This window comes from Drosophila bipectinata, chromosome 3R, assembly GCF_030179905.1.
Source record: "Drosophila bipectinata strain 14024-0381.07 chromosome 3R, DbipHiC1v2, whole genome shotgun sequence".
NCBI classification, from domain to species: Eukaryota; Metazoa; Arthropoda; class Insecta; order Diptera; family Drosophilidae; genus Drosophila; species Drosophila bipectinata.
The window spans coordinates 20,572,205-20,590,506 of NC_091739.1; the positions used below are offsets into that span (position 1 = coordinate 20,572,205).

Consider the following 18,302-nt stretch of genomic DNA (forward strand, 5'->3'; position numbering starts at 1 on the left):
GACCAATAAGTTTGTTACCAACGCTCTCCAAAATACTTGAACGAGTGTTTTTAAGCAGAGCACTGCCAGTATTTGACGAGGCTGGACTGATCCCTGACCACCAGTTTGGCTTCAGGCGGCGACACGGTACGCCAGAGCAGTGCCATCGGGTAGTGCAGTGCATCCTGGACGCGTTTGAAACCAAGAAGTACTGCATGGCCGTCATGCTGGACGTGAAGCAGGCGTTTGACCGAGTCTGGCATCCCGGTCTTCTATATAAATTAAAGACTGGCCTACCCCGACCATACTTCCAGTTCCTAAAGTCGTTCTTGGAAGACCGTAAATTTGCTGTTAGATGTGGCGAGGCCATCTCCGGTATTAGAGAAGCTCACGCTGGTGTACCCCAAGGCAGCGTTCTTGGCCCGTTGATGTACAATGCTTACACGGCCGACCTCCCTGTTCTTCAGAGGCCTGACCTGCTCGCAGCAACCTATGCAGACGACACCGCCTTCCTTACCACCGCCGATAGCGCATTGGGGGCAGCCGATACGATGCAATTGCAGCTTGACTTGCTCAGCGACTGGCAAAAGCGATGGAACATTGCCGTCAATAACGAGAAGTCCACTGCCTCCACATTTTCTCTCTGCAAAGGCAACTGCCCTCCAGTTAACCTTAACGGCTCTCCAATCCCACAGGTAGACAATCCCAGGTACCTGGGATTCACCCTAGATAGGAGGCTCACCTGGAAGCCCCATCTGATTAAGAAGAGGAAACAGGCTATTCAAAGACTTCGATCCTTCAACTGGCTTATGGGTAGGAGATCGAAGCTGAGAACTTCCACTAAACTCCTCATTTACAAGGCAATAATACGCCCTATCTGGACGTACGGCATACAGCTCTGGGGAACTGCGAGCAAGACGAATGTCCGAACTATGCAAGCTTTCGAAAATAGAGTCCTTCGAATCGCCACTGGGGCCCACGTCTATCATGACAATCGCACTATCCACGAGGTTCTCAATTTCCCTTGGGTCAAGGACGAGATACAAAGAAGCAGCGCACGTTACATGCAGAGGCTTCATAATCACCCGAACCGGTTGGCCAGCTCCCTGCTGGACAGCAGCGAGCAACCCAGAAGACTTAAAAGGACACACCCGCTGGACCTCCCCTTACTACTCTAATTTTTTTTTTCTACCATATTAATATTTAAAAATATCTATACGTGAAGTTTACGTGATAAAATTTAATGGTTGTCCCTAATGGACAGTTTTAAATAAACATTACCCTGCTATTACAAAAAAAAAAAAATTTAAGTATTTATTTTGTATATTATGACATATAATATCAATCGTTTCGATCCACAAATTTAAACTTGAAAGGAATATTCGGCTGAACAAAGAACTGGGCTTTGAAGGCATTCTCGATGGGATAGTCGAATCCGATCTGGAAGTTCCTCACCAGCCGGGCAATGGCTATCTCCATCATTAGGTCCACGATGCGCTTGCCGGCACAGGAGCGCGGTCCGAAGCCGAAGGGCAGGTACATGAAGGGCGTGGCCGTTTCGCCCACTAGGTGCGAGTTCTTCTCGTCCCGGAGCCACCGCTCTGGAATGAATTCCCGGACCTGCGGGACGAACTGCTCCATATTGGCCATCTGATAGTTGGCGGCGATGCCTACGTCTGTTCCCGCTGAGACTCGGTAGCCACTGAGCACCACATCGTGGGGCATGCGCCGAAGGGTGCCAGGTCCGATGGGATACAGCCGGATGCCCTCCTTGATGCAGGCTCTTAGATAGGGCAGATTCTTCATGTTTTCCATTGTCAGGGGCGAGTTCTTCTCCGGCAGGATGCCCCGGATCTCCGCCAGCAGCCGATCCTGCTTGCTGGGATTTTTGGCCAAACTCAGCAATGTGCCTCCGAGGGAAACTAAGGTCTGCCGGAAAAATAATTTAAAAGTTTACAGAGCTGGGTAGAATCAACCCACCGGATCCGCTCCAGCAAAAAGCAAGTCCATGGCAATAATGGCGGCGGTCTGGCGATCAAACTTGGCCAGCTTCTCCAGTAGACTGGTTTCTAAGCCCAAATCCGACTGTCTTCCTGCCTTGGAGTCCGCCTCGACCCTCTTAAGAGCCAGCTCAATGTGGTGAGAACAGAAATCCGTGATGGTGTCGAGGGATTTAATCAGTTTCTTGAAACTTGGCACAGGCAGGTACTTCCAAAGGGGCGGCATCATGTCCAGCTGAAAGCCCAGCTCCACCACATCTTTCAAGGCGGATTTCAAGGAGACAACGTCCCTATTGTCTCTATTTTCTCCCAGCAGGCCGAGGTGCGCGTTCAAGGCTACTGAGCAAATGGACTCAATCACCAAGTTCCGTATGTCCTCGACAAAGTCATCGGGCATCTCCTGGGTGACTGGATCTCGGGCAGAACGGATGCTGAAAATGCATTAGAGGAAAGGCTTATTGCTTCCATCATTCATAACCACTCACCGCTGCAAAAATTCATCACTGACCTGAAGGAGATTACTTATATAGAGTTTGGCATTCCGCGGCTGGAGCAAAATGGGATTCACGGCAGTTCGCATTTTTCCCCACTCTGGGCCGTTTCTGAAAAGGCTTTTTTTAAATAAAGATATACGCGGATGACTAAGCCGATTCACCCCGAGGTCAATCCATCGTGGCCCTCGAAAACATCCCGCCTGTGAACTCTTTTGAAATAGTCCATCACCTCGAAGCTTCTCCTGTAGGGAAACTGGCCCTCGTTTCTGAAGATGATCTCGTAGTCCTGGGGGTTCATGGTGAGCACCATATCCACTCCGGCGATGCTGGGCATCCGAAAGATGCCGCCGTACTGACGATTCAGATCGAGGAACATTTCGTGCACCGGCAGCCCCCTATAGCGACCTGGTCAGGAGAGTAAGAGATCGTTTTCTCGCAGTCTCTTGCGAAGATTTCATTGGAGAGCTTTGGTCCGCCCACTTACCGCCCGGCAGGAAAGCTCGCACTAGCTGAAATTTGCTGGGACCTGGAATGTCAGCATAGGGTTTTGCCTCCCCGAGACCCACAGATGTCTGCGACATTTCAGATATTAGAATAATACCAAACTTGATTAAATATGAAAATACATACCTTTGTGGCCAAGCATCTATATATATGGCGAATTTTGTTCGGGATCTGCTTAGTTGCGTTTAACTGCGTTGACAACATATTGAAGACTAAATATTGTCTCATTTTTGATTAGAGAATTTGTTCATTAATTAAGTTTAGGAGAGCTTTTTTAAGCTTTTTATGCGCCTCCCTCTTTTTGATTGTTTAGTTTACGTTTTTTTGGTTTTGTTTTGGGTTCTAAGTTCGCAATAAAAAACAGAAAAGAGAAAGTATTAAACACTTGAGGGACTTACTTAATACCATAACAGCTTAGTATAAAGAAAGTTTAAAGAAACTATTTAAATAGGTCATACCTACATACATACATAGTTCTAACTTCCAAACATTGCCTTTTAATATTACTCATACGCCATGGTGTCTGCTAGCAAAATTTAAATGCTTTTCCAACCAAAACCTGAGCCTCACTTTAAGCCTGTCACAGCCACGTTCAAAACACACACTCTCATGCAGAGTCACCCAGACAAAGGCAATATCAGCCAGTGACAGAAAATCTATATAGATGGCCCAGCCTGACGGCTATAATAAAATCGATTTTTTATGTTTTTGGCAACTGACAAGGACGCGTCGCTTCGAAAGGGACGCGGCCGTCTCGCCGACCAGCGCGGACCCATAAATAAACGCTCCCTGACACACACACAGACACAGTACACAGCCAATACAGACACAATCTCATACAGACAGGAACAGCAGATGATGATGGGCATACAAAAGTTGACCTCGACTTTGAGCTGTCAAAGCCAGAGCTACCTAAACTGACCTAAACCAACAAAAATCGACTTTGCAGCCTACACACAAACAAACGCCCTTGCGGAGGGGGCGTGGCACGGGGGGGGGTTAGGCGTTAAAATACAAAATATCAGCATGACGCAATGATTTCCGGTCCTGGCAGGGCAGGGAATGGGGCGGGGGAGTGAAAATGAAACCTGTTGGAGCGGCGAGCCGGGCTGGCAATATAAACAAATTCAATTTGACAGCTGACAGGCGACGGCGACGGCGGCTCCAAGGATGGAGAGAGCGGGCAGAGAAAGAGAAAGCATAGCATAGCGCACACACACACTCCCGCAGAGAGCGAGAGAGTAACTGTAACAAACAAAAGCCGCAAGTAATAAACTTTTACGATCTGTTTTACGGCCTCGCGGCACGTGCAACTAGGCCCAGGACATTTTGGGCGAGCGGGTGGGGCGGGGCAAATTGCAACATAAATTTAATGAAGCTAAAAGCGAGGCGCAACAACAATGCAGACGGCCCACACGAGGGGGACGGCGTGGGGGAGGGGGAGGGCGCAGAGCCACATGTTGAAGCCGAGTTCCGGAGAGGCTGGGCAATAAAAATAAAATAAAAGTAAATTGTTCAAGGCCAGCCATATTTTATGTTATTATTTTAGAAAAAGCACAAGAAGAGGAAGAAAGAAACAAAGAGATAGAGATAGAGAGAGGATATTTAAATTTAATAAAAATAGCCTATAAATAAAAAAATAAACCTTATTTAAAGAGATTCTGATTTGCTAAAAATAATAAACAAATTCGACTCGTGACTTTGCCCATAAAAAAAATCAAAAAGAAAAAAAGGGGATGCTGCTTAAGTCCTGACCCGCCCCCACACATCCTTTCGGTGTAGTTGTTGTGTCTGCGACACAAAAACGTCAAAAGCACTCACCGAGAGCATTCGGCGCTGTCCTTGCCGCAAATGCCATTGATGGATGATGCGCCTGCCCACTGGCCCACCCACCGAAACCACTCAGTCGGCCGGCCTCTCCCCGCCGCCGCCTGGCTGCCACCGAATCATCGGTTCACCCTCGAGTTCGAGGGCAAAAACAAAAACACTAAAACCTGCAATTTGTATGGAATACATCAGAGGCAGGACGTTGGCCAGAAAGAGACCCAGAGTCCTGACTCCTGGCTGCTGAGTTCCAGAGCCCCGAGTTCTGAGTTATAGAATGCCATAACCTGCACTCGCTCCTGTTCTCCCTCTATCTCGCTCTCTGTATAGGTCTCTCTTTCTCTCTGTTATGATTGCCAGACATAAATAAGCGGCAAAAAGCACCCTGAATGCGTGGGTGTCCTGTGTCCAAAGTGCACTTCTCGTGTCCTTTTTCGGCGAGTGTGGCGGGCTTTCACCTGCCTTGGAAGCTGGATGGCGAGTGCTGGTGCGATTGCGAGTCCTTTGCGGCATCCTGCATTCCTTTTTTCGCCCGCCCGTTGTCAACGCCGCCGACAGCTGGATAAATGTGTATCTATGGGAGCATCTACCCCTCCACCTGGTCCTTTTAGCTGGTCCTGCCTCTGCCCTGGCTGTTCTCGGCTCAACTTCAGCTCATCCCTCACTTGAGCTCCATTCTACGTTCTTTTCTGCTGTCTCTGCGCATCTACTCTCTGGAAAAGTAGCAATTCATCATAGAAAATGGCGGAAGTAAGCATCCCTTTTGTGGGGCGCACTTTATGGGCTTCTGCAGGGCGTGTATGAGTGTGTCCTGGCCTGGCATCAATTAAAACCGGAGAGTTCCGCAGGATAATGATTAAAGCACAGGTAGGATGATAGGGAATGTTTGCTATTTCAATAACTATACTAAGAATTAGTAGAAGTATTCATCCATTAAATCTAGCATCCTTGTTGTCCATCCCCACGTTAATTCCGAATCATTTAGCCATTAGGGGATTGAAAGTTGAGCAATCAAACGCCACTTTGCAGCCACTTACGGAAGTGGCATGGAATGGATCTCGAACAACCATATGCCCCGGCCAGTACATGAAAAACGCATCTTCTCCAATCCTGTTAATGGCCCATCTAGGATGTGCCAGGATAGGGCCAGGTTTTACAGCCTCAAGAGCGGACCCAAGGACCCAAGGCAAACTTAAGAGCCGGCCATTTAGTTAATTTTAAATGCTGATTAGCGCACTTTACAGCGCTGCGACACACTCTAGTCAAGTCGTGGGGACACATCCGGGGCATGTGAGGACTAAATTATAATTTTATTATCATTGCCAGCGGCGAGTGTCTTATCAGCAGAGTTTTACGAGCCGGGTCATCTACTGCGGATGTTATCCCTTCCAAATGAAAATAAACAGGGGCTTAAAATGTTTACGATGCGTTGACGACATCGTCATTGTCATTCTGATGCTCGTTGGAAGGGTCTGAGGGTCCTGTCTGTTTATGTCCCTTTTATGCGCTTTTTATGCGCCATTCTAACCTCGATTTAATTGTTTAGCCGGTGACAATCATTACCCCGCAACATATGTACGCTCTGACAGACAGTGGCTGAGTTTTACGACTCCAAGGAGCTGTCAATTTGATGTCCTCAATGCCCCATTGACAAGGATACCGCCGCTCCTCCTAATAAAAACATGAAGATTACGCTTTATGGCCATGCCGAACGGAAGTTGTAAAACACTCAAGTGTAATGATGCCAGAGCTTTGCATCCGCTCTATTCTCCGGGTGTGAAAACTAACGCCAGGATTTCCAGACACAAGGACTTATTTTACGACTTTCTCGCCCTCTCCACCCCGCCAGGACTTTACGATGATAACATCCTCAATGCATCCATCGCAGTCGCTTATTATTTTTCTATTACATTATAATTTACAGCGTTTGATGAGTGATTTTACGATCGTTAAATGCCAGAGTACCGATGCACAGATTTGTCATTGCGGCCTCGGTTAAATAAAGCGCAAAATTTACAGGTTGTCGTCCTGTTGTAATCGTAAAATTGTCGGCCCAAGCTCTGCCATTGAGCTATTTTTCCCTTCGCCTTTTATGGCCAACACTGTTATCCTTGATCCCCGGATCCCTTTTGTGGTCGTGGTCGTGCCGTGGAAGGTGTAAAAATGTTCCCGCCATTACTATTATTGTTTTTACTGCTCATCTTATGACCCCCTGTCTGGTTTTGGGAAATCTTGAGACTCGACTCTCGCCTTTTGCCTTTCAAGTCTGTGTTTTGGCTGTTTATTCAAGCGCGAAAATGGATTTGTTTTTTACGACTTGATTATTATGACTCTGGCTGCGTTTGATTACAAATATTATACCAGCAAGCTCCCTCCGTTTTTTGGATTCCTCTTTTTTTCAAACCCAAGGCATTTGCTCAGTGGGGTTGTAAATGGTCTCGGTTTTTTGATTTTGTCGAGCAATTTGTTGCTTATGTTTATTAATGAGCTATCGTTCGAGCCAGGCGAGCATCTAGCCGCTGGAACGAACTATGTGTAGCCAAATAGTTGTCTTGCAGCCCCAAATATTTTCTTGATTAAATTTCGACTCACGCCAGCAATCCCTGGACTCTGCAGCATAAAGAAACAATTTCCTTTGGCAGCAAGGAAGAGTGCAATAAAATAAAATTAAATCTGCAATTTTGAGGTTTCTCTATAGCCCATAAAAAGTGTCTGCATCTGTGTCGTGCTGGTCCTGGGCTGACTTTTCTTTTGCCTTTCTTGAGACTGTCCTGTCCGAGCGTTGCACTTACCTTTGACCCACCTAAATGCCAGCCATGCAAAAACTTGGTCTTGATTAAAAAAGAAACAACTGGTGAGGGTCCTGCCACTTTTTTGCGGTACAATCTGCAAAGCCATTGTCTCGGTCTGTCAAAGCACGTATTATGGAAGATTTCCCTCAAATTATTTTCAATTGTTTTGAAGAGTTTCTTAGGTAGTTGAATGTCCAGTTTAAAGCAATTTAGTTTCATTTAGTACCATCCTGGAGCGAGTTCCTCGTCCTCCTCCGTCCTATGAAAACCAAAGTAAAGAAGAGCCGAGCTACGCAGCCTCGCATAATTCGGCATGAAAATTCTAATTCAAATTCCTAATTCAAATTTGTTCACGCTGATAAGGCCGAAAGGTTGAAAGCGGAGAGTGGCAGGGGAGAGCCGTTCCTTGGCTTATCGGAAGGGATACAACCAGCAACAAAGGCTTGGGCCTCGGATGAGTGATGGCCTCCGCCTGGAAGCCCGCGAGCTAGAGCTCTGGATTCTGGTGTTCTCCGGAGCTTTTCTTAGCCCACCTAGCAGATAAGATTACCGAACCCTCGCCCGCCCACGAGCCAAGGATGCGTCCTGCCACAGGACACCCCCGCTGGCAGTGCCAATGAAAAATGAGTTAATTAAAGCCACGTTCTGAATGCCAAGGCGATCAAATTCATTCGGCAAACTTTTCGCCCTCAGATAAAATTGTAAAATTGTAAACATTCAAACGGCATTCCAGGAGCCTGTCTCTAGCCGCCTTTGCTGTCCAAGACGCTTATTAAATCAAGTTAATAACTTTTAGAGCCGCAATAAAAGTGTCAAAGATTATAGCATAGTTATAAGGGCAGGCTCTTCCAGCTGGATAGGGAGTCGGGTGAGCTGGCGAAAGCAATTAAATTCGGTTTAATTACGACGCATTTTTGTTTCGGGGCAGGATGCCAGGATACGGCCAGGGCATGTTTGTTAATTTCAACGCCTCATGCGCCTGGGCCTCAGCTCTGATAAAATGGCAGACGAGCGCGCAGAGTCGGAAAATTTTTGTGACCAATGTCGCTGTTGTCCTGCTCGTCTGTGCTGTCCTTTCTGTCCTCGACCCCGTCCACACATCCTTTGCTCGTTTTGCATGCGCAGCACTTGCTGGTGGAGATTGGCAGCAGCCAGGACATACATATGTATGTACACAGCGAAAAAACTTTGGAATTTAGTCGGGAAATTATATCTTGTAGCTATTTAGGGAGTATCTATAATACCAATAGTCAATTTTTAGTTAATTCCATTATGAGAAAGATCTTTAGAAATTCTGTCAAACTTGGTTTGACTTCTCCCAGTGCCTTGAAAAGGGGGAATGGGCCGGGCATGTTTATCTGCACGCAGACAGATATGCCGCCTGTCGAGGATGAGCACAAGGATGCAAGAAGCAGTGGCAGCAGCAGGATGAGAAGCAGCACCAGGACCACCAGCAAGAGGACGAAAACGAGAAGCCGGAGCAAAAGCTGGAACTGAAGGCGGAGCAGTGTGTGCAAATGTTGTGCGAGCCATTAATCACACGATTTCATGAATACATCAGCCAGTGAGGCGCAGAGTCAGCCAGACGATGTCACCAAGACTGGGACAAGTGCCCACACAGATACGCACTCACACACTCGAGCAGGAGGACAGACAAACACACATAAACGCAACAAAACGAAATGACTCAAAAATCTTATTTTCAGCTCATGTTGTGCTCGTTTGTTATTTTTTGCTCCCGTCGATGGTGCAGGATGGGAAAGTTCGTGGCGGGGTCGCATTTGGGGACCTATCTGGGTGGCAGCTTCGGTCGAAAAGTCGCCGCACACATGCGACCGAGTGCAAAGCAGAAATGCAAAGCATGGCTGGACCAAAAGGGTTAAGACGGGTTCCGAACTTCCAGCTGCATTAATGACAGGGAGGCAGAGTGGGGTCTGGGTCGTCGAGGATAACCACCAAAATGGGCAACCAGGAAGAGGACCAAAATCGGGCTGAGGCTGAGGCTCAGGCTCAGATGGCATGTGCAAGTCGAAGGCAGAGTCAGTCACTCAAACTGACTCTGCGGCTGTGGCTGTCAGTGGATCTGTGGACGAGTCTGCTTTGGTCAGGGATGTTGATGAGTTCCCTCGCCTTCTGCTCCATCCCTCCTCTGACTTCTATAGCCAATATCCTTTTCCCGCCTTGCCGTTGTTGTTGAGCCACATTTGGTTGTCAGAAACAAACCTTTAAGCTCTTGACTTGTCGCCAGAGGCTGATTCGCTCGAAACAGCCCTTTTTTGGTATTTGCAGAGGAGGTGGGATGAAAATGGGATACTATTCAGGGCATCCTGGAAGGCTTGTTTGGTTCTTTCGCCAGAGTTTCATTTGTCGAATTCCCCAAAAAGCAAACTAATTAAGCATGCGGATTTCAGAAACTTTTCATTTGCATTTTGCTTTTGAAACTCCAGCCGCCTGTCACCTTCCACGCAGCAAGTTACGCCAATTTGGCAGCCCATTTGCGAAAAATCTCCTTACACACATCCTAGGGCTGATAAACATGCCAGGCAACTTTTAAACACAAAACAGGGGCACAGAGGCGGCCACAATCCCCTCGCTTTATTGCCACACTCTCGCGCACTCACACACCCATTTCCGCAGGAGACAAACTTTTCTTCGGCGGCTTTAAAATAAAGTTTTTTATATTTTTAATTAGATGCACATGAGGTTTTACTTAACAAAACTTTTGACATCCTGCCACACACCCCTGCCACAAATACAAACACTCACTCGCACTCACACTCGCACTCGCCCAGTTATGGCATCTTTAATGCCCAGGTCGTATTCAACGAGCATTTGCACTTTGCCTGCTGAACCCCTTTCGGTTGCAACTTCCGCACTCGCTGCGCCAAAACTTTTTCCAGCACAAGCAACAAAATGTGGCGGGGATGCAACAAAAGCCGAGCTGGAATTTTTACAGACTTATACATCCTGACACATTCCAGGCCCCGGGAGCTAAGTTGCAATCTAAGTTTTTTTTCTGAATTGTATTGTTAACCCTCTAAGGGAAAGGGGATTATTAAAGATATCTTAAAAATGCTTAAGGTTATACTGTATAGGTTATACTGTATATACTGATGTGATTTAACAAATAAAAGATGATAATTTTTCATCGAGTTTGTTGGAAAAATACGATATGTTAGAGGGTTAATTGTTGCAGACCATCCTGATTGGGGATATCAACAAAAGTTTTGCCCCAAAGGCAAAAATTAAAATCAGAATTTCAACCTGAAATCAGTAGAAATCGGCTTAGAGGAAAAGGTGCCCTGTTAGCGCAAAAACTGCCAACTTTCGCCTTGCCACCTCGCTGCAGGTAAACGTCAAAATTGATGCCACTCCGAATGCGCAAAAGTTTTCGCCTGCTGCAAGTTGCAGTTCCTCATCTGCCGTGCCGGGCCGGGTTCGTTGTTTTAGTTATTTTAGTTGCTAATTTTTGTGTATTTCCCCGAAACGTCCGAGCCAAACAACAGCCAAAGTTTTGCATTGTTTTTGAGCTGAGCCGAGCCCAAATGGTCAGGGCCTTGGCAACGGAAGCCCAGCCCGCCCCACAATTAGCTGGCAAAACAAAATAAAAATGGGCAAGTGCGGAGGAGAGCTCCGGACCAGGCACAGTTGGCAACTTGGCTTTGGGCCGGGCTTAGCCTAATTATAAAAATGAGACGTCAGCGTCACATTTTCGAAAAAGGGAAAACGGAAAAGGGAAAAGGGTTCGGGCTGGCAGCGGGGCAAATTTTAAATTGAATCAACTTGAGTGCTCATAAATTTTTCTAGGGGCTTGTGGCAAGGATTTTGCATTGTGTCACTTGCAGCCCTCCATCCGGAAGGGGCCCAGGTGGGAGAGGGCTCAGAAACAGACTCTGGCTGGAGCTGACATTGCGGGAAGTTTCGGTTACAGCTCGATTGGAAAGAACAACAGCACTCGGGGAAAATACTATATGTTTCCTTGTTTAAAATACCTGCTAGAGGATTTAATTGAAACCACTTTCTTCAAGTGCACCTGTAGTTGCAACCTCCTTTTGCCCCCACTAGGAGTAAGCCTTTATGGAGGAGGCAGTTCTTGAGGCAGTATGAAGTTCAATCTGGCTAATTGCAAGTTTCGGCGAAAGATTTCCAAGAAACCCAATTAAGTTGTCTGTCAATCAGCAGCCAGTCTCATTGCTTCTGTCAGCTATTCACACAAATTAATTACACTCTCTGAATTTTTACATACTTGCAGGAGGAGATTTGCTTAGAATCCCAGAGCGCAGACCAGAGCCATTGCAGCAATTTAAGGTAATCAAAAAAGGGCAACCAGCTGAGCGGAGTGGAGTTTGTGGAAACAAAGCAAACGTTGTCAACGCTCCAAAGATACAGATACACACGCACAGCGTGTCGCGCGGTAATTTAAATTTTAATTTTGATCTTAATCTCTTAATGCGAAATAAAATGCCGCACACTGGTGCCCCACGAACTCGGTGCTCGTTGCTGGGTGCTCCGGGTATCTTCATGGGTTCTTCCTCTGTACCTTACCTCCGGCCTTCTATATACGTGTATATGTATCCTCGTAAGTACATTCTTATCTAGACAGTCGCAGTTGGCTTCTAATTTACATTTTCCCGACCGCCTTCCCACTCGCCTGCTCGCTTTTTTAGCTTTTTTGTTTCCTTAAAAATTGTTATTTATGGCATTTCAGTGGGCAAATAACTTCATCAAATTAAAATCTACCGAGAAGAAACTCACTGAGGTCTGGAGTGATTCGAATGTCGCGAAAAGCCCCTTAAAGATAGAAAAGCTTGCTTGGGGAGAGCCACCTCTTTGCGATTTTGGTAAAAAAAATTCCCCACATCCTTATCTACCCATTGGATTCCCAATTCCAACGTACCGAGAGTATCCTGGCTTATCCTGCTGCCATTCAGCTGATCCATAGCTGAGCCGGAGCACTTACCCGGCTGAAAATTAAACGCCAAACATCATGCATTTTGCATTCGAATTGTCCGGCAACCACAAATAGTATCTCGTTTCCCCCATAATTGCGTTGGCCTCTGACCGTCAGTTCGAGAGTCTGGGCCTGGAGTCCCGGCTATTATACAAATGGTCATATTTAATTCGTTCTGCCGGCAATCGAAAAAAGGGAGTCCTCCGTATGTAGATACGCACATATGCGTGCATCTCCACCTGCGAGGGGATGTAAGGACATTGTACTAAATCCCGTGTCTAATCTGTGGCAATAATGCCGCATATAAAAGATAAAGTTTCATAGTGGACAATGTAGGTAAGGTGGCCATAAACTTGTATGATTTGTTTTATGGCCAACCAGAGGACGTTATTATTGCTAAAAGGCACGCCCTCCGAGCAGGACTCTGCCCTGGCCGCCTGCTTCCCAGGTAGCGCGGAGTCCTTGGGGTATTGAGGATATCTGAAAAAGAATTCTGAAGCGCCGGGTCGGGGGAAGTCAATAAAGCATAATGTGAGCACGTTTTTAATTGGCGCCGGTGAAAGCCGGCGATGCTGACCAGAAACCAATTAGCGGCAGTTCCAGGACCTCATCCCAGCGCCGCGTGCGAGGACCAGGGTGACTGACTGGCAGGCTCTAATTACGCTTCAATTGCGCCACTTGCATTTAGATCGCAAAATTATGGAAATTTTTTGCAAGGCGCATTTCTTACGTGGGTTGATAGCAGGACACTGACAAAAACGATTGGGAAACATTGAAATCCTTATTCTCTTAGGGAGTATTTTGTTAAAATAAAAGCTCAACCAACCCTGAAATTCTTTACATTTTTTATTTATTTTCTTAAATTGGGCTTAGTTTTTTTTTTACAATTTTTGTAAGCACATGTGCTGGAGAAATTTTAATTTCAAATTGGAAAAGCGCAATTAGGAAACCTTCTGTATCGCCTCCTACCCCACCCCGAGCCTGAAAACCCAGCCGAAATTGACTCGAATCCCAGGCTAAGGGATCTGGGCCCTAATGTATTTTATTGACGTTGCCGAGGTTATTGCATTGGGCATAAATTAATTTCACGACGCGTAAATTGAGCAGTTTTTGACACCGTCCTCCCCCGACAAGCCAATTATGTGGAGCTGTATTGCCTCCTATTTAGGTTTTTCTCTTTGCGGGCTACGGCTACGTCCTATGACTATGTCCTGGTGACAATTTTGCTGCTTACCTAAGATTTGGTCGCCGTAATTGTGTCGCCACACTGCAAACCATTAATTCTCGTTAGCGTCCGAAAAGCAGAACAACAACATCAGGAACCAAAAGCAATAACATCGGGATTGAGGGTGGAAGGTCCTTGGGCGGGTTGGTCAGCTGCCTGCCTGTCAGCTTCTTGGCTTGGTTTTCATATTAATTTAGTTGATTTTTGTGTGAATTAATTAGGCAAAAGGTGAAAATGAAGATGAATGTTTTAATTAGGCACCGGGCAGGTGAACGGCGGGTGTGAGAGGGTGCGGAATGAAACGATGCGGATTTGAATGTCACACAAACAACCCAGCCACCCTGCCTCCCATCCAGCCCCCTGAAGCGGTCATGCAACACTTTAAGGACTTTTTAAAGGCAGGACTCCCTGGAAAAGGACATCAGTAGAAAATCCCCGGCAAAGGCTTAAGCGATGTCTGACAAAACACCTGAGACATTCAATTATATCGCCACGCGCGGCGCCCAGTGCTGGCTGACTGGAAAACGCGGGGAAAAGGGGGCTGCAAAAAAGACGGAAAATAAGCAGGAGCTGGAAAAGCCCCAGCGGAAAAACAGCGAAAAAAGTAACCAAGAAGTTACAGCAGCAGAGAGTCTCCACATTTCTGTCTTTTGAATAGATTAATATAACATATAAATATAATTAAATCTAAGTTTTATTATAAATAATAATACATACATAAAATATTTATTGATTATATAGTTCTTGGAATATAGCTTGGAAGGTATTTTATAAGAAACGATGGAAGAAATCGCTGGTAAGATTTAAAAAGTACTCATTTTTAGAGTACCCACTAGTCAACAGTGAGCTGAGAGTTGTCTACCCGAGCAGGATCCTTTCAAAAATAAAAACAATAATATTTTCCTGGGTGGTTAGCGAAAATTGTTAACTGCAGTGGCAATGGGAGCCACTTGAGGCGGGGATTTCAGTTTAATAAGCGCCAGACAAACCCAACCAGCTGGGTCGTCAGCCTTTTTCCAGAAAAGGAAAATGTACCCAGGGGTGAGGAATTGAAGAGAGAGCTTTATAATATAGACAATAGTACTTTGTGGCACATCAAGCACCAAAGTTACCAAGCATGGTATGACAAAAAACACTATTATGTACTATTAAACTCTCTATAACACCTTGTAGCTTAGCCAAATTTCTATGAAAAAATCAGTAACGATAGAGAACTTGATTAAAGTTTAGTACAATATGAAATTTAGGATAGGAAGCTGCATTATAATAATTTAATATTTGTTTTCTGTGGACAGAATAAATAAATAAATTGTTTAGAAAATATTTAATCGGGGTATGTGGCGGTAAAGTAAAGAATCAAGAAGTAGTAACAAATTTTAAAATTAAATAAAGTAAATGGGATGTAATATTAGTTAGTGAATGAAATATAATAAGAATTCATCTCAATTACTTTTTTCATTACTATTCAGTGCTTTTCCTTATTTTATAAAATAAATGACAAATACATTACAAAATCCAACTGAAATAGACAAAATCTGTTAGTCAACAAGTCAATAACTTAAAGAACAAAGGTGGATAAGTGAAAAGTTTTTCTATGGTTTTCTTCTAGGAAGCTAAACCTCCCACAATAACACAATAGTAATACAACCATGCCCCAATATTCATACTTCTTGGAATTCTTTCGCTGAAAGCATGATAAAATGTGGAGCAGCTAATACCCATGGAAAAAACAGACAAAATTGAAGCTATGATAAATCCAAAATAGAATCCGAAACTGGAACACGCTCTATGGCCTTTTAATCTGTTGTTAAGTTATGTTTTCCGGCACGGCACGAATTCTAGAGAGTCCCACATAAACATGGCCAATGACTTGTCAATGTCAGGGGCAAAGTTTCGGCCCAGGGGGACGGAGAGACATATTAATAGAGGCTCTGGGCGAAGCTGGGAGGCAAGTTTATAGCGGACAGCTTAAAGTCCTAGTCCTGCCAAGGACCCCACATAACTCTGAATTCCCAGAGTGTCCCCCAAAAGCTCATTCATACAACATTTAAACCGAACCACACAGGCATGTCAACCTTTGGCAGTCAGCGTAATCGCTTTCAACCACTTCAACGGCCATTTTGGGTTACGTTACGCTATGAATGACTGTGTGTGTGGTGGGAGGGCTTGCTTGTGTGTCTGTGCGTGTGTGTGGGTGTGTTGGGAGGAGAAAGGGATCCCCAAACACACTCACACACTGACACAGACACACACAAACATAGACACAGATACACAGCAGACATACCTTTATCGCTTCAAAGCACAGAAGCCGTGCTGAAGAGTGGAAGATTTATGGCGGATGTTGGAATTTAATGAAATTGCAAAACGAAAATGTAACAAACTCGACTCGGGAGAGAAAGGGATGCCGCTCGCAACACCCACACACAGGCACACTGGCACAAAATGGCGGCAAAGGACAAACAACAGCTGCTGCTAGGATACCCCACAAAGTGCCTGCACTTAGGAAAACGCGGGCCTTTAAACAAAGTATATTTGAATAGAAATAGTGGAGTAGATTGCAAAAAATGTATAACGTTCTTTGTTATGTTAAAACGAAAGTTAGTTATGCTTATTTTAAGTGTAAGTTTGTTTAAGTGTATATCCTTTCTCCCAGCCCCCATTCAAAATTCCTGTTTTTTCCTTGAAGCATCAACCCCTTTCGCTTGGGCAGGGCTCTGTTTTTTGTTTAGATTGCTGCTGTGACATTTGCCAGCTCGTTCCTCTAATTTGAATAGCCATCCGTTGGGGGCTGAGTCAGCTTTAAGTTCCGGTCACCACTCACCACCCCGCCACCGAAAGCCTCTAAAATCCCCCAAAGGAGCCACCCACACACATTGTGTGCATTAACACGCACTTGAAAAGTGCAATCTGGCCGCAATTGGAATGAATACCCGGCCGCGAAATGGCGGCGGGTGATAAAACACGTTTTAATATCAGCGACGGCCGACCTGCACGAAGGACCCTGACAATGGACACTGACTTGGCCCGGGATCAGGACACGCTGCTGCAGCGCTCTACATGCTGGAGGAGGCTGCTCCCGCAAAATGTTGCACATAACGTTTTACAAACTTTCGGTTAACTGGGCTCCCTGGCACAAGGACATTCACAGACGCAGCACCGGCGCTGTTAAAATTCAATGAATTGAAATTGTAAAGCGCGTCGCGACGCCACAGGATATGGCCCACACATACACAACTGCCTGCATCCTTACAAATAAACAAATACAGACAGAGGGAAATCGAAAGGGACACTGAGCCAAAGCCAGTTCGGCCAAAGTTCTAAAGATCGCTGATGACTAACAAAACCAGAAATCCCCACCGTTGAAAATGTGGCATTAAATGTTAGGAGGAAATTAATAAATACTGTGTGTGACTTCATATTTTTCAGTGTACGAGTGTGTGGATTTCAAAGCCACCGATTCGAGTCCCGCGAGTCTGCATTTGGAGTCTGCATCTGTAGATGTGCCTGTGTCTGTGTTTGTGTCTGCAACACCGGTAATTACCTCCACGTGACAATGAAAATTACCAACAAACACCGCAGGCAGACTGGCGAGCAGTCCTGGCATCCTTAAAGCCGTCTATGGCCTGGCGGCGTAAATATTTAAGCGCAAGGCATCAGAGACAGGGCCCACATTGGGTGTCAAAAGCCATTGCTTTGGAAGATCTACGACCTGCGCTTAAATGAGTCGACTTGCCCAAGTCGAGGACACTTTATGTAAGTCACAGCACACAGGACCCTGTACCAAGACGAAGGAGCAGCGGGGCAGGCGGCCATGGGCGATGGCACTGTGTCCGAGCGAGAATTTAGCTGCAATTTGTGGGGCAGGACTCGAAAAAGCAGCCAGAAGATCGACAAATATTTAGACACAGTGGAGCTTCTGAGAATTTAATTCGTTATAAAAAACAAAGAATACTTTATATGCTTAAGGACAAAATAGAAAGTAGTAACATTGATTTTATAGCAGATTTCTACTCTAGAAAGTAGTAACATTGATTTTATAGCAGATTTCTAAAGGTATAATTGTACCATTTTCCGAGGCATGACTGTATGCAAAATATCAAAAGAGAATAGGGGATTTGAAAACCGTCCGCATCGCTTGCGTTCAGAACCAGCTGCCGGCCCATCAGTGGAGCTCGTAAATAAATCAATGAGTAGTTTGCTATTATATCCTGCGCCTTCAAGTCCCTGCCAACGGCAACGAGGAGATGTCCGTTTTTTCTGGGGTATAAATTTGTGCGACTTGGCCAGGACTCTCTAGCTCTGGCTCGGACTCAAACTGGAAGCGAAGGTCGGGGGCCAGCTCCAAGGTTCTCGTCACTGCTGACGTATGTTTGGCTTGAGTGGATTTTATTGTGACAGCGTCAGGATTTACTAGAAATTGCAACTGGAACTGGCAGCCAGTAATGAGAAACACAGGACCGAGGATCTCGCTTGGGATTCTTTGATGCTTCATTGTCCTATTATTGGGTTTTTGTTTAGTTTATGCACTAAACT

At 45.6% G+C, this 18,302-nt stretch overlaps 1 protein-coding gene across 1 annotated transcript; it reads right to left on the reverse strand.

Annotated features, from left to right (window-relative positions):
* Window positions 1-1,320: 1,320 nt before the first annotated feature.
* On the reverse strand, window positions 1,321-3,182 carry Cyp12e1 (Cytochrome P450 12e1). The gene is made up of 6 exons (XM_017244160.3): window positions 3,104-3,182; window positions 2,958-3,045; window positions 2,635-2,878; window positions 2,465-2,581; window positions 1,960-2,410; window positions 1,321-1,908 (listed from the first exon to the last, which is right to left on the reverse strand). The coding sequence occupies exons 1-6, from the start codon at window positions 3,179-3,181 to the stop codon at window positions 1,321-1,323; spliced, it is 1,566 nt and encodes a 521-aa protein (XP_017099649.3). The 5' UTR covers window position 3,182.
* Between the last annotated feature and the right edge of the window lie 15,120 nt (window positions 3,183-18,302).